At 39.9% G+C, this 15,000-nt stretch overlaps 1 protein-coding gene across 1 annotated transcript in view; it reads right to left on the bottom strand.

Annotated features, from left to right (window-relative positions):
- PIGQ (phosphatidylinositol glycan anchor biosynthesis class Q) overlaps positions 1-15,000 on the bottom strand; it is a 631,353-nt gene that overhangs the window by 121,003 nt on the left and 495,350 nt on the right. Inside the window, exon 8 of the mRNA XM_044089305.1 lies at positions 2,475-2,555. Within this exon, the coding sequence (XP_043945240.1) occupies positions 2,475-2,555 (81 nt within the window). The remainder of the gene's footprint in view (positions 1-2,474; positions 2,556-15,000) is intronic.

Genomic DNA, 15,000 nt, shown 5'->3' on the forward strand with positions numbered 1-15,000 from the left:
CCCTGGTACTAGTGTTATACATCTGTCCCTTGACATCTGAACCATTCTGAAAAAGTTCCGATACGAATAAAGAGGAACGAAAGCTTAAGGAATCACTGCGGGCTGTCCTTATTAATTCCTTTGTAGTTTTATTTTGCTAAATTGCTCTTAGAAGTGTTAGATGCATATACACACACACACACACACACACACACACACACACACACACACACACACACACACACACACACAGTGGATATAAAAAGTGTACACACCCCTGTTAAAATGCCAGGTTTTTGTGATATAAAAAATGAGACCACAATAAATCATTTCAAAACTTTTTCCACCTTTAATGTGACCTATAACCTGTACAATTCAATTGAAAAGCAAACAAATCTGTTAGGGGAATAAATATGAAAAATAAAAAACGTACAATAAGATGGTTGCATAAGTGTGAACACCCTTAAACTAATACTTTGCCGAAGCATTTTTGATTTAATTAAGCATTCAGTTGTCTTGGGTGCACACCTGCCATCCATTAAAGATTAATCCCAAATAACGTTCAGCTGTCCTAGGAGGATTTTCCTGACATTTACTCAGTTTCCTGCTACAGCAAAAGCCATGGTTCGCAAACAGCATACAAAGCATGAAAGGGATCTCATTGTTGAAAGGTATCAGTCAGGCGAAGGGTACAAAAAAATTTCCACAGTACTGGATATACCATGGAACATAGTCAAGACAGTCATCAAAAAGTGGAGAAAATATGGGACAACAGTGAAGTTGCAATGAACTGGACGTCCCTGCAAAATTGATGAAAAGACGAGACAAAAACTGGTCAGGGAGGCTGCCAAGAGACCTACAGCAATACTGAAACTGAAGGAGTTACAGGAATTTCTGGCAAGTATTGGTTGTGTACTACATGTGACAACAATCTCACGTATTCTCCATATGTCTGCGCTATGGGGTAGGGTTGCAAGACGGAAGCATTTTCTTACACAGAAAAACATGCAGGCCCGGCTAAAATTTGCAACACAATACATCAAGTCTCTTAAATGCATGTGGAAAAATGTGTTATGGTCTGATAAGACCAAGGTTGAACTTTTTGGCCACAATTCCATAAGATACGTTTGCCGCAAAAACAACACTTTGCATCACCAAAAGAACACCACCCCACGGTTAAGGATGGTGGTGGCAGTATCATGTTATGCTGTTGCTTATCTTCAGTTGTAACTGGGGCTTTAGTCAAGGTGGAGGAAATTATGAACAGTTTCAAATACCAGTCATTTTGGCCCAAAACTGTCAGGCATCTGCTAGAAGGCTGAGGATGAAGAGGAATTTCACCTTTCAACATGACAATGACCCCAAACATACATACAAAGCAACAAAATATTGGCTTCACCAGAAAAAAATTAAAGTTTTGGAATGGCCCAGCCAGAGCCTAGACTTAAATCGAATAGAAAATATGTGGAGTGACCAGAAGAGGGTTGTGCACAAGAGATGCCCTCACAATCTGACAAATTTGGAGTGCTTTTGCAAGGAAGAGTGGGCAAATATTGCCAAGTCAAGATGTGCCATGCTGATAGACAACTACCCAAGAAGACTGAATGCTGTAATTAAATCTAAAGGTGCTTCAACAAAGTATTGGTTTAAGGGTGTGCACACTTGTGCATCCAGCTTATTGTACATTTTTTTTTCCAATTGAATTGTACAGGCTATAGGTCACATTAAAGATGGGAAAAGCTTTTAAATGATTTATTGTTGTCTCATTTTTTGTATCACAAAACCCTGGCATTTTAATAGGGATGTGTACACTTGTTATATCCACTGTACATATCTATATACATCTATATCTATATATACATAATTTACATATACTATAAAACTACTCAGGTTTGTGTCAGCTATCTAATCTGCTTTTATCTATTTATAATTTGAACATTAGATGCGATATCTCCTTTTTGTAATCATTCAAGGTTTGATGACTGCAAGCTGACATTTGACATTCTATGCAACACTTTTTTTTTCTTTGATGCATTAGTAAATAGATACATAGTGAGAAAGTCTTCCCATACTTAAAATTACTTGCAATGCTGAAGCATGCCTTTATGAATTAATTTTTTTATTACCCCTATAACACAACATTCATTAAAATCATCTATTATGCTGGCATAACACAAATGCTGGTGTACTATTACATGAACTACAAAACTACTTGTAATGTCTGAACTTTTATCAGTTTACAAGGTGGAATGAAGAAGACTACACACTGGTACACACTTTCTCATGAGAACAAAAAGGTTTAAGCTCAGATAATATCAAGGAATGAAACAGCTGGACTTAATATGCACCTAGCGCACTACATAAGAACAATATAAGTGTCTGCTTTCTTTTTTGGGCAACAACAGAATAAAAAACAGAGTTATTGTTGAAGTCTGGAGCTGCTCCCCCTTAGCTTACATTCCCTTCGATATTAAGTGTGAAAAATGTTTACTTACCAAAGTAAAGACGAGGTAGTACAGTGCGACTGTAGGCAGTAGAAACAACAAGATTGTAAAAAGCAGGGTCCCGATGAATAGCTGCAACACAAAAAGCCTCAATTAAGCAAGACGAGAACTGGCAAATGACATCAGTTAGGTGGAGCTATGACAAATATATTTATTTATTTGTATTTATTTCTCTCTGTTGCCTGGGAAATTCAGACTGGGCAAAGCCCATTTTCAGAGAAGGCCCAGAGGGAAAAGCTTCAGTAGACAGATTTATGATACTCATGACAAAACAATTGTTTACAAAAATACATTACAAAGACAGCTCATAAGATTTCTGATATTTTTTTCTGTAGTGACACTACATAATGATAAAATATGTTATTTCCTCTATGGTGACACAATACATGATATGAAATTCCATGTATAAATTTTTAGCATGGAAATAGTTCATGTGTAACATATGGGACAAGCAGACATTAGATAATGATTTATAAGAAATGGGTAAGGAGAGTTACAGTATAGATGTTAGGAATAAAAATATTGATAAGAGGGAGAGAGGCACTGAACAGCTGAATACTAGGCCACATACTGACATAGAACCTGGTTATAAGACAGTGGTAGTATTTGAAGGAGACGGATAAAGTCAAAAAGTCAGAAAAACTGAAATGTAAAGTGGGGATTAGGATAGGCAGGTAAATGAGAAGTCTTAGAAATGCTCGTTGTGTAGAAGGTGATATAAGTTATAAAGGGATAGGGGGTATGAGCTAACAAAGAAAAATGGAGTCACCCCATTGAGGAGAATGTGCACGACCATGTCGTTTAGGTTATAAAGGGATAGGGGGTATGAGCTAACAAAGAAAAATGGAGTCACCCCATTGAGGAGCATGTGCACGACCATGTCGTTTAGGTGTTGCTTTAGTAAGGGCTTGAAGGTGGACAGCTTCATGGTCTGTTTTAGGCATTCTGGGATGGTGTCCCAGAGTTTAGCTATGTAATGGGAGTACAGCGAGTTATTTGCTAAGGTATTAGACTTTGCTGTAATTACTAAGAGTTTATTGGTTGGGAAGACACCCTTACCTGGAGAGTAGTACTTCAGGGTATCCTTTAGTGCTGGACATTTTTCTGATGCGTATATAAGACGGGAGATATTTATAGTGTTGAATTACACTGAACAAAAAATGTCAAAAACAGGAATTCAACAACATCTCAGGGCGGCACAGTGGTGCAGCGGTTAACGTTGTCGCCTCACAGCAAGAGATTCTCCGGTTCAATTCTTGGCTGGGGTGCTTTCTGTGTGGAGTTTGCATGTTCTCCCTGTGATCGCGTGGGTTTCCTCCAGGTACTCCCGTTTTCTCCCACATTCCAAAGACATGCATCTGGAGCATTTCTCCCCGGGCCTCCACTGAAAACAGGCTCTGTGGAACCTAGTCGGACATTCCCGGTCAACAAATGTTAAATAAAATAAAAAAAATACCATGATCTGGGAATTTACCCTTTCTCTGCTGTAGTGCAATCACAAAGTTGGCATATATAATTAGCTGAATGTACCAAGTATTTGGCTTTTGAAGTTTTGATGTTTTTTGTTCTATATAATGTCTTTTGGCAATATCATTTCAGTTTAGTTGCTTCAGGGCTCTGCAATGATGAGTCCTATACCAAAGGTTGGTAGCAAACTTGACTACTTTTTTTGTAACGGGTGAAAAGTTTAGCTTCAAGTTTAAAAGAATAGGTGACTCACATAGTAGGGATGGAAGTAGATGCTACTGTTTTTGTCTTGTAGCATCTGTAAAGTAGTATTTGAGTCTATACAGGGAGCCATGTTACTGGTAATTGTTTTAATGGCATGCTATTTATGTTGGTTAAATTTGAGGTTATTGTCAATTAGGATGCCCAGAGGTTTATTTGGGTTACAGTTTCAATTTTTATGTTGTTGAGTGAGGTTATTTTGAAAGACTGTGTTTCAGATTAGTATTACTTAGGAGTGAAGAGCACAACTTGTTTCCTTAGACTTTAAAGACAGATTTGCATATTTTAGCCACATTTCAATAAAACAAAGAATTTGGGGTGATATCATGAAGGGATGGTAGGGGTGAGACTACACATATAAAGCTTGAGTCTTCAGCATACTGTAGTATGTTGTGAAGTGGGTGGCAGTATGTAGTTTGCTTATAAAAATGCTGAATAAGAGGATGGCTAAACATTGATCGCTGTGGAACAGCAAGAGTGATGGATAGGAAGGAGGAGACATTTTGTTTCAATTTGACTGCTTGTTGCCTGTCAGTGAGATAGTTATGGAACCATGAAAGAGAGAATGAGAGTGAGAGACAGAGAATGGGCTGGGCAAAGCCAAGGGAAGAAAGCTCAGTAAGAAAATGTTGATGGAATATGGTGTCAAATGCTTCTGACAAATCTATGAATACTGAACATACCTGGTTGTTGTTATTCTTGCGCTGGTTTATGATATTGATGGCCTTGAGGAAAGCAGTGGTAATACTATGATGCAGTCTAAAAACCATGCTGGGTTTTGGAGAGAAGGTTGTAAAGAATTAATAGGTTCAAAGGTAAGTACTAGGCTAGCTGCCCTTTGCAGGCTATTTTTACCCTAGCCAGTTCCTCTTTTTATATTTTAATTAACCTATCCCATTTTTTTAGAATTTGGCCTTACCCATCCCATGGTCGATAATTATATGTTACTCCTAATGATAATACTGGGATTATACCATAGATAATCTGAGGGGGCCCATGCATGAGATAAAGCATTTAGGAGCTGCCTCTGTCCAATAGTAATATAGGGGGCAGTCTTGGGGTAAACTTTCTGCCTCCAATCCATACATCTATGTTGCTCTTGAAAATGACATGGATAAACTTTGCTTTATGTGTATGGGGAGTCTGTTCCAGAGCAGCGGTATCCTCTGAAAGATGATTGAGAAAAGATTTATATCATTAGACCAAGTATTTCTGACATCATTTGACTTGCTGTGCAGTAAATCCATCAGTATTGGGTCGGAGGATGCCTTTTTTGCAAGACACAGGTCACCTCTTAGCAGTCTGTAGGACACAAAGTAAAGTGACAGGGCTTTCAGTCAGTTCATGTAGGACATGTTTAGGCTTTGTATATTTTACTACAGTATCTTTCTGGGTTTTCAGCTGCTGCATGTGTCTGGACAGATACATGCCAAATGTGGCATTATACACAATGACTGGCCTAATGAGGGCTGAGTAAAGGAGGAACAATGACATCTCTACACCTAGACACAATCTCTTTGTTTATAAGCTGTACGGTATAGAAGGACTTTTATGACAATGGACACATGACTAAAAGTTAGGTCACTATCCACATACGTTTCCAAATCCTGAACAACTGGGTGAACAGTTACAGGAGTATTGTCAACATGGCAGTTTCCTGGGGTCGATGACTAACTAAAGGATACAATAATGCATTTTTTGTTATTTACTTTCAGTCCATTATTTTGGTTATTTATTTGGACAAACCTTCCTGCATGATGACCAAGTCATTTGAGGATTCAATGACTGCTCCTAGCAGTCATCTGTGGACTTAGACAAAGCCCTTTGGTATTGGCTTTTACCTCAGAAAAGTAGATGCCAAGCAGGACAGGTCACAGCACAGAACACGGGGGACTCCACTGGTGACCAGTCTTTTTGTGGAGGTAATTCCTCCTATTTTGACTTCCTGCATCTTATCTGCGAGTCAATGGGCAATCCAACAGGAGGTATGGGGGGTTACTCCCAGTTTATTTAGATGTTCTACTATGCCTGAGTGAGAAATTGTGTCAAAAGCTTTGGGTAGGTCAAGGTATGCAGTGTTTACCATTTTGCCTTAATTCTTTGCTTTGGTGACCTTTGCAAAAAAATCCACTGGGTTAAATAAGCATGACTTGCCCTTGACAAATCTAAACTGTGAAAGATCCAGAGTCTGGTGGTTCCCTTTATTCTTATCAATTAGTTACATGAGAATTATTTCCATGGCTTTGCATATGAGGCAGGTCAAACGTGAATTTAATCTTTTAATGCAATGCATAAGCTACAAGTGGATGCATTTTTCTAGTATATTTGGCAGAGGGGATATGATGGCAACAGGACTATAGTAGGAAAAGTCGATGTGCTGCCTTATTGGAGTGGCATTATATAGGATTTTTTCCAGATGGATGGCACATATCTATCAAACATGGATCAGTTTTATCAGTATACATACAGAGGAACTCATGATGTCAGCTGATATTTTAGCTATTCTCATGGAAGTTGGTCAGCAACCAAAGAGCTTTGGTTTTAGTTTCAACAGAAGTATTGTTATTTCAGAGGTGGAGACAAGGGGGAAGGAGAATAAATATGACTGGTTAAGACAGGATGGAGGAGGTAGAGACAAACTGTTATTAGTACTAATCAAAGATACTACTGTTTGTATGAAGTAGGAGTTGAATTGCGATGGTATTAAGTCAGTGCTGTTAGAAGTAGGACAGGTGTGGTGGTTTGGTCAGGATGTGTTACTTTGTTTAGGGATGACCAAAAAAGTCTTGGATTTTTTTGGGTGTTTATACTGAATGGTGGCATAATAGGTTTGGTTTATCTATTTAATGTGGTCCTTAGTGAGATTTCTGATATGTCTAAATGTATGAAATGTGTTTTGTGCTCTGCTTTTATACCAGCTTTTCCAGGCTTTGTCTCTTAGAAGCACGACATTTTTACTTTCTTTAGTTAGCTGTGGTTGAGGGTTTGACTTGACTATTTGTACAGGGGCTAAGCTGATTACTTATGAATGTTTAATTAGTCTTAGTGGCATCAACTGTCATGGATTTTAATATGTTCAAAAAGCATAGCTTTGCAAGATTAAACATTTTTATTGGCGTTTCTGTGTCTGAAGTGCATTTTGGATTGTACTGGTTTTACTGTGGAAAGCTTTGTAAGATTAAATTTTTTTAATGGCGTTTCGGAGTCTGGAATGTTTTTTGAATTTTACTGGTTTTACTGCTGTTGACTCAATTTACTGGCTTCCTGGATCCTATTCTCCTTGTATGGATTTGACTATGTTCCAGTTATATTGGGTTACAGTAAAATTTTGTGGATGCTATTAAGATTTTGGATAGGATGTTGTAGTTTCTGACTGCATGGGTGGAAAGGCGGTCACTTAGTGTGTCTGGCAGGCATCCAAATGTTTGAATTATGTTTGGTTTGTTGGTAAGGGTCCAATCTAAAGTGGAATGTCTATCAGGCTTTTTACTGATTCCAGTGTTAGAGGTGGTTAGCTGTGTAAAGCAGTATAAGAGTGTCATTGCTGATGTCACTTATATAAGAGTTTCTTGTTGAACATGGTGAGATATCCAGTACAAGACATTGTTTGCTGTTATGAGGATTATTTTGTAATGACAGACAGATGCTTGGGTTGAGCCAGAGCTTATCAGGGAAGAAATGTTCTTACTAATGGATATTCATCCAAATCAGGAAGTGTGATGTGGTATGAATATCAGTCTTGTAATGGGACCAAAGTTTAGCCTGAGTTTATCCTGGTAAATATGTGAAAAGCAATGAGTACCCATGATAACAACTCATCTTGAGTACGGGTCTTAACCCCTTAACTATTGGCTGCTGCCAAAATAACAGGTGACAATATAACTCATTTTAATGTATATATTTTATTTTATTATTGATCTATCCATTCAGGCATACAAGTCCTACATGACACCTATATCCACTGCCATCCACTGAGTTTACTAGGCAAGTAGGGAACCAAACCAGATTACCAAACCTTTCTTCTTTATCTCAGGTACACACACACAAACTCAGATTCATGGCATACTCCATAAAGAAGGTACCACTGCTAAGAATTGAACCACAGAACCCCCTGCTGTGAAAAACAGAATCAGATTAAAAAATTCTCAACCTCAAGACACTTGACAGACAATTTTATTAGCATACTCATTGCTCTGAGGACATAATTACCTTATATCTTAAAATGAATGGGAATTAGAATCAAAACGTGAGAAGATGCTCTAATCATTATCTGTTTTTTATTCCCTTCCATGACAGTAATATGGCATGATCAGTTAATATGTGAAGTAATCACTTGAGTTCAACTCCTTTGACATCAGTGCTTAGCTTGTGAACGCTACTCATTTGAGTAGAAATGCTGATGGGATCAGATACTCCAATTTTTATGGATGCTTTCTAACAGGCATTTTCAAACATGCTGGCAAGACACCATATATATCTGTGGGGCAGTGGTAATAATATACAGAGCTCATTTGAAGTATCCATTCATTTTTTTCTTGAATTTCCTATGGTGATCACACAAGGAGGCTGTGAATAACAACATCAAAATAAGGTACACTACTATGGTCAATATTTATTTCACTTTGTTCATGATCACACACTAGAAATGGTCACCAAAAGTGATCTTTTGAGGGTAGCAAAAAATTCATTTTCTTATCATAAACATCGGATGTGTATACAAAAAATGGCTATGTGAGGGACAGGCTGTGTGTGAATGTACAAAGTAGTTACAAAAGCAGTCTTAAAATATCACTAATATTGCTTGTTATGGAAGAGAGAGAGAGAGTGTGTGTGTGTGTGTGTGTGTGTGTGTGTGTGTGTGTGTGTGTGTGTGTGTGTCCGTGCACGTATGACAGCAACAAGATTAAATAAATTACTATGACCAGTTACTTGATCACTCTTAAATGATCAGTTATATAGTTTGGGAGGAACAGTACAGTTATCCACATGCAACAAACTGAAATACATTACTGTGGCCAATATTTCTTTCACTTTCTTCTCAGTCAAACATCTGAAATTTACAAAGAATGTGGTAATATTTTTTCATAGTAAGCTATACATGAAACTACATGATAAGTAAATTATTACTAATAATTCTCGTATGTCTTGTTGATAGTCACTGTACATGTCCCAGAGAGCAAAAAGATGAAATACAGTACAGTGCCATTATTTTTTTCAACTGTTTCATAATCACACATCAAAAGTGCACAAAAAAGCTGTATGTCTGTGCATGTGAAAGCAGGATGTATGTAAAACCAAAGGGTTATTACAGGATCACTATTAAATGAGCACTGATATTACATGCTGAAGGCAAAGTGCAAAAAGCTAAAATAAATTATTGTGGGTATGATGTTATTCACTTCCTTCACAATCAGGCATCACAGGCAACATTGGAAATGGACAGTTTTTTGTAGAGCAGGCTGAGTATGAAAGCAAAGGGCAATTACACAATCTCTGTTAATAACCAAGATGTCTCATTGTGGGGGGATAGTGTGCATGTCAGAGAGTAACAAGCTGAAGTACATTACCATGGCAGTTATGTTTATGTGGCTTATTCAAAGTTAACGTACCCTATCAGATGGGGACACAACCCTTGAAATAGTATAGCTGTATTGAAATATCTGAAACTAAAGGTTGTATTTTAGAAATGGTGCAACTGTGTAGTGGCAGCATTGTCTCCTTACAGCAAGAGGTTCGCTGGTTCAATTCTCAGCTGGAGTGTCTTCTGTGCGGAGTTCTGCATGTCCCCCTGCATTCATGTGGGTTTTCTCCAGGTACTCCGGTTTCCTCCCATGTTACAAAGACGTGTTTGGAGTGTTTCTCCCCGTGCTTCTGCTGAAAACTGGCTTTGTTCCAAGTCGATCTTTCCCGGTAAACATTAAATACAAAGCTATTCCTTTATCATTACTATAATTGCATAGCATCCATAATGCTAATGTCCCGAGATTCAGATTCATAAAAAAGACCCATTTTATGTGTTGTACCTAAAAGTGATGTTTTCTAGCATTTGAAAGATAAATAAATAAAGAAAAAAAGATAACAACAGGAAGGAGAAAATCACTGCCAGAAATTCTAAATTGGCACTCAAAACTTCAACATGCACATAGCTGCTCTTTTAACTCTAAATATAAGCACAACCTCATTACAGTTAATAGTGGAATATATTTGTTTTCCAGTTTTAATAGAAATGATAAAAACTGTTTCACAGATGTAACCATTTACTGGTAATGTCAGCCAACAAGTCCATGTGGCAATAAGAATGTAATAGGCTGCTAAGTTGCACTATATTCTGCTTCCTTTAAGTTCATAAAGTTTATAGGATATTACTAGGGTTCTAGCATTGTCATCTCACAGCAAGAAGTTCTTTGGTTCAATTCTCAGCTGGAATGCCTTCTATGCAGAGTCTGCATGTCCTCACTGCAGTCACATGGGTTTTCTCTGGGTACGCTGGTTTCCTTCCACATCCCACACGCATGCAGTAGGTGGATTGGACATTCTAAATTGGCTGCAGGTGCAAGTGTGTGCATGAATGAGTGGTACTAATGAACTATCATGGCAGGGCTAGGCAAACTGGCAGTATAAACCTTGGCTCAAGATGATTGTCACCGCTGAAGTGACACCCCAACCCCATGGGTGATAATGGGGAAAAAAGGGTTGAGGATGAACAGATACTAGGCTACCGGCCCAAGAGCCCCTACAAACCTAGCCATATTTAACATGAGTTTCCCAAAGAGGGTCAAGGAAGGGCTTTGCATCACATGAATGGGAAGTGTGGGTAATGAAGTGTGTTGGACTGCAACCCATGTATGGAATATATCCTCATTTTTATATTTTTAAAAAGTGAGGAGTCAAATCCCACTGCCTGAAGCAGGTGACAAGGTGGGCTCAAATTCACAGCTGAGCTTAATAAAATCATTAATGGTAGTAAGAGGAATAGGTGCATTTTTGCAGTTTAACATCATGTTACTATCAGAAAGTTTGCAATGAATCCTCAAAGAAAGAAAGATATAAGAACATGGCAAGTTACTAGGCTACTGGCCCTGTGGATCTTAGCCTAGACAATAAATTAGCCCATGTTCCCACAAGTCAGCACCCAATGCCCCTGTCCAGCAGGGACACGGGTGGAATCCCAGGGGTGTATTTTCTATTTCCCATCCAGTTATCCAGGTTCCTCTTAAAGGGGGATAATGAAGTACTCTGCTTGACGTGGAGAGGGAGTCTACTCCACAGATGGGAGAGTCTCTGGCAGAAAATTCTGTCCCACCATCAAGTCCTATTGATGATGCAGACCAAGTTGAGATTTTGCATGCAGGTCACGCGAGTGGAGTTTGGCTTGCAGATATGCAGCAATTTCATCAAGGTGGGGTCAGAGATTGCTTTGTATGCCAGGCATATATCACCTCTAAGGTGTCTGTATGAGACAGAGTAGAGGGACAGGGCTTCTAGCCTCTCCATGTAGGATAGATTTTTGAAGCCCTGGATTCTCTTGGTCAGGAATCTCTGTGGTTTCTCCAGCTGCTGTATGCACTTCGCAAGGTACATGCCAAAAGGAGCATTATACTCAATGATGGGCCTGATAAGGGAGGAATACAGGGACTTCCTTGATCCTGGAAGAAATACCCTTACTAATGAGGTGAGCCATGTAGAAAGCTCTCCGTACAATGGAGGCAACATGGTGGTCAAAAGTTAGATTGCTGTCTACTTGGGTGTCTAGGTCTCTCACAACTGTTTGCATGCTTAGGACGTTGTGATTAATGTGATAATTTGTGGAGACAACACTCTCACCAAAGGGGATAATAATGCATTTTTTGGCGTTTAGTTTGAGGCCGTGTTTCTGGCACCAGTCATTTGTCTGGGTGAGACCCTGTTGTAGTATATCTACATCACTAGGGGAGATGATAGCAGCGCCCAGCTTGCAGTCATCTGCAAACTTGGTCAGCCATAGAACTCAGGTTTTGGCTTGTACCTCAGAGAAGTATATCCCAAACTGCAGGGGCCCCAAGACTGATCCCTGGGGTATGCCGCTCATTACAGGTCTAATACTTGAGGTAGCTTCCCCTATTTTGATTGAGTGAGTTCAATCAGTGAGCCAGTTAGGTACCTCTCTAGTCAAATACAGATTTATGCCAAGCTGGGATAGTTTATCTATTATGCTTGAGTGGGGAATAGTGTCGAAGGCCTTGGCCAAGTCAAGGTAAGTGGTGGGCACCATCTTCCCCTCATGCATGGCTTTGGTGACTGACAAAGAAGTCTACCAAATTTAACAGGCATGACCTCCCCTTGACAAAAACAAACTTTGTGGGATTAAGCATTTGGAGGTTGCCGATATCCTTGTTAATGTGGTCCATGACAATGCATTCCATGGCCTTGCAAATCAGGCTAGTTAGGGTGATTGATCTATAAATTTCCTGGATCAGTGGATGCTCCATCTTTGGGCAAAGGGATGATAGTGGCCATCCTCCACTTGGCTGGGACAAAACTGGTACTGAGGCTTAGGTTGAATAGGGTGCCTAATGCTGCTGCGAGTTCCTGCCTGAGTTGATGCGGAATGCAGCCTGGGATGTTATCGGATCCCATGGAAGCTGTGTTTTTAGCCTTTGAGAGAGCGGTAATGGCTTGTTCCCTAGAAACAAGGGGTACCGATAAGGGATGGGGGGCAGGTGCTGAGGTTATCCTGGATTAGTGATGGGGGAACACAGGGGTGAAGTTATATATAGCAGGTTGGCTATATCCATGGCATTTGTGTATGTGGTGCCCTTGACCATTAGTTCTGAGCAGATTTGGGTGTTTCTCCTTAAATTGTTGATGTATGTGAAGAAGGCCTTATGACTGTCTTTAGCCGATGTAGCTGATTTGGACTCAAAGTTAGCTTTGAATAACTTCACCAATACCCTTATTTGCCTGTTTAGGTCAAGGAGAGATTGCTTCCAATTTGGCACATGTTCCTTCTTGGTCCTGGACAGCAATTTATTTCCTTTTGTTGCAGAGTTTATTTATAGTCGATGTCCACCAGACAGGTTTACAATTCCTTGAGGAGGAGGACTTTGTCCTGTCAGGTATTACTGAATCCATGCATTTATTCAAGTGGTCGTATACTACTTTGGTGTAGGTTTGGACATTAGTGCCATTTCTTACTGTTGGGGAGGGGGCTGTGAAGCTGTTCAGACCTTCCCTTAGGAAGTTGTAATCAGCTTTGGAGAAGTTTTTTTGTTTAACCCTAGCTGGGGGGAGGGGTTCAGGGGAGATGGTGACTTATAAAGGTGACTGCTTTGTGGTCTGATCTTACCAGGGATGATAACACTGCGGGGATGGTGCAGTGGTTTCCTATGCTGGTTAGTACCAAGACCAAGTTGTTGTCACCTCTTGTGGGGGTATCAACCAGCTGTTCCAAGGCATTGGCATTGATGAAATCAATGCCAATGCCTTGGAACAACCAGCTGTTCCAAGGCATTGGCATTGATGAAATCAAGGAATGTTTAAGTATTTGCATTCTCGCTTGAGTAGTTCTTTCAATCAATGGTTGGGTAGTTAAAATCACCCAGGATCAGGGTATGGGGTTGAATCTAAATAGATTCAAGGAGGTCCAGATAGACAGTGTGGGCATCTTGAATCTATGTTGGGGGCCTGTAACTATCTATGATTTGAATAAGGGTCTTGTCAACCATTAACTGCACATGGAGAGTCTCCTGTGCGTCATTACTGTTTGACCAGTCTGGAGGTGTGTATATCTGTAATATATAGTGAAACACCACCTCTTTGGCTTTGCTGCCCTCAGTTTGGGGTCTGAATGTATGATAGGATGAGTAACCAGGTAAGGCAGGGGTGCTCTCCGCAGTTTTGAGTCAGGTTTCTGTGAGTGCATAAATGTCAGCATCTGCAAGCATCCTTAACCCTGGAAATGAGTGCAGTTTCATGCTGAGACTCCTAGCACTCAGCAGCATGACCTTTAAATTGCTTTTAGATGAGATTCTCATGTTGGTAGTTTTGATCTCAAGTCATTGCCTAAAAAAGGCACTATGGGGAGGCAAGAGCCTTTGCCAGGAGCCTGAAGCCCAAGGGAGACAGATGCAGGCCATCTCTGGCAAAGCATCATGGTCTGTCAATCATGTCTTCCCAAACAGACAGGTACTGAATCCCCTTAGAATGACACCAGACACTAAGCCAACTGTTAGTCAATCATTTCTGTTTGCACTGAGGCATCATTTTGGGTGATGGTAGCATGCTGCTTAAGGCTAGTGACATACCTGCCTGGAACACATATTCGTTGAGCTCGATCATGTCTCCATTCATACAGTCCAGAGAGGTACATCTCAAGCATTCATGCCAATATGTACTATGACAGAGTCATAGCAGTACTTGTTGAGGGACTTGAGTGCATGGGTAATGTAGCAATTCTGGCACCTGACAAACAACGTACAGTGACTTTCGCCCTATCCAGCCTGGTGAGGGGCACATCTGGGTGTCTCACAATGGAGTCTCCTAGGATTAATATAATGGGCTTATGGTTAAGCCTTGATGGCTGTGAGTCACAGACATGTGGACTATGTGTGGTGTGTGTGTGTGTGGTAGGCTGTGGAGTTTGCATGTGTTTTTTGTCTCCGAGGTCTCTTTTGTTTAGATATGTTTTTGTTAAGAAACTCTGCATATGTGGGTGTGTGTTGTGTTGGTGTGGTGTTTGTGCAGACAACCTTCTCTCTGCCAGGTACACTAGTTTGTGGGGTCTGTATTAGAACACCGAACATTCAAAATT

This window comes from Protopterus annectens, chromosome 12.part0 (assembly GCF_019279795.1).
Source record: "Protopterus annectens isolate FY-2018-M chromosome 12.part0, PAN1.0, whole genome shotgun sequence".
NCBI classification, from domain to species: Eukaryota; Metazoa; Chordata; order Ceratodontiformes; family Protopteridae; genus Protopterus; species Protopterus annectens.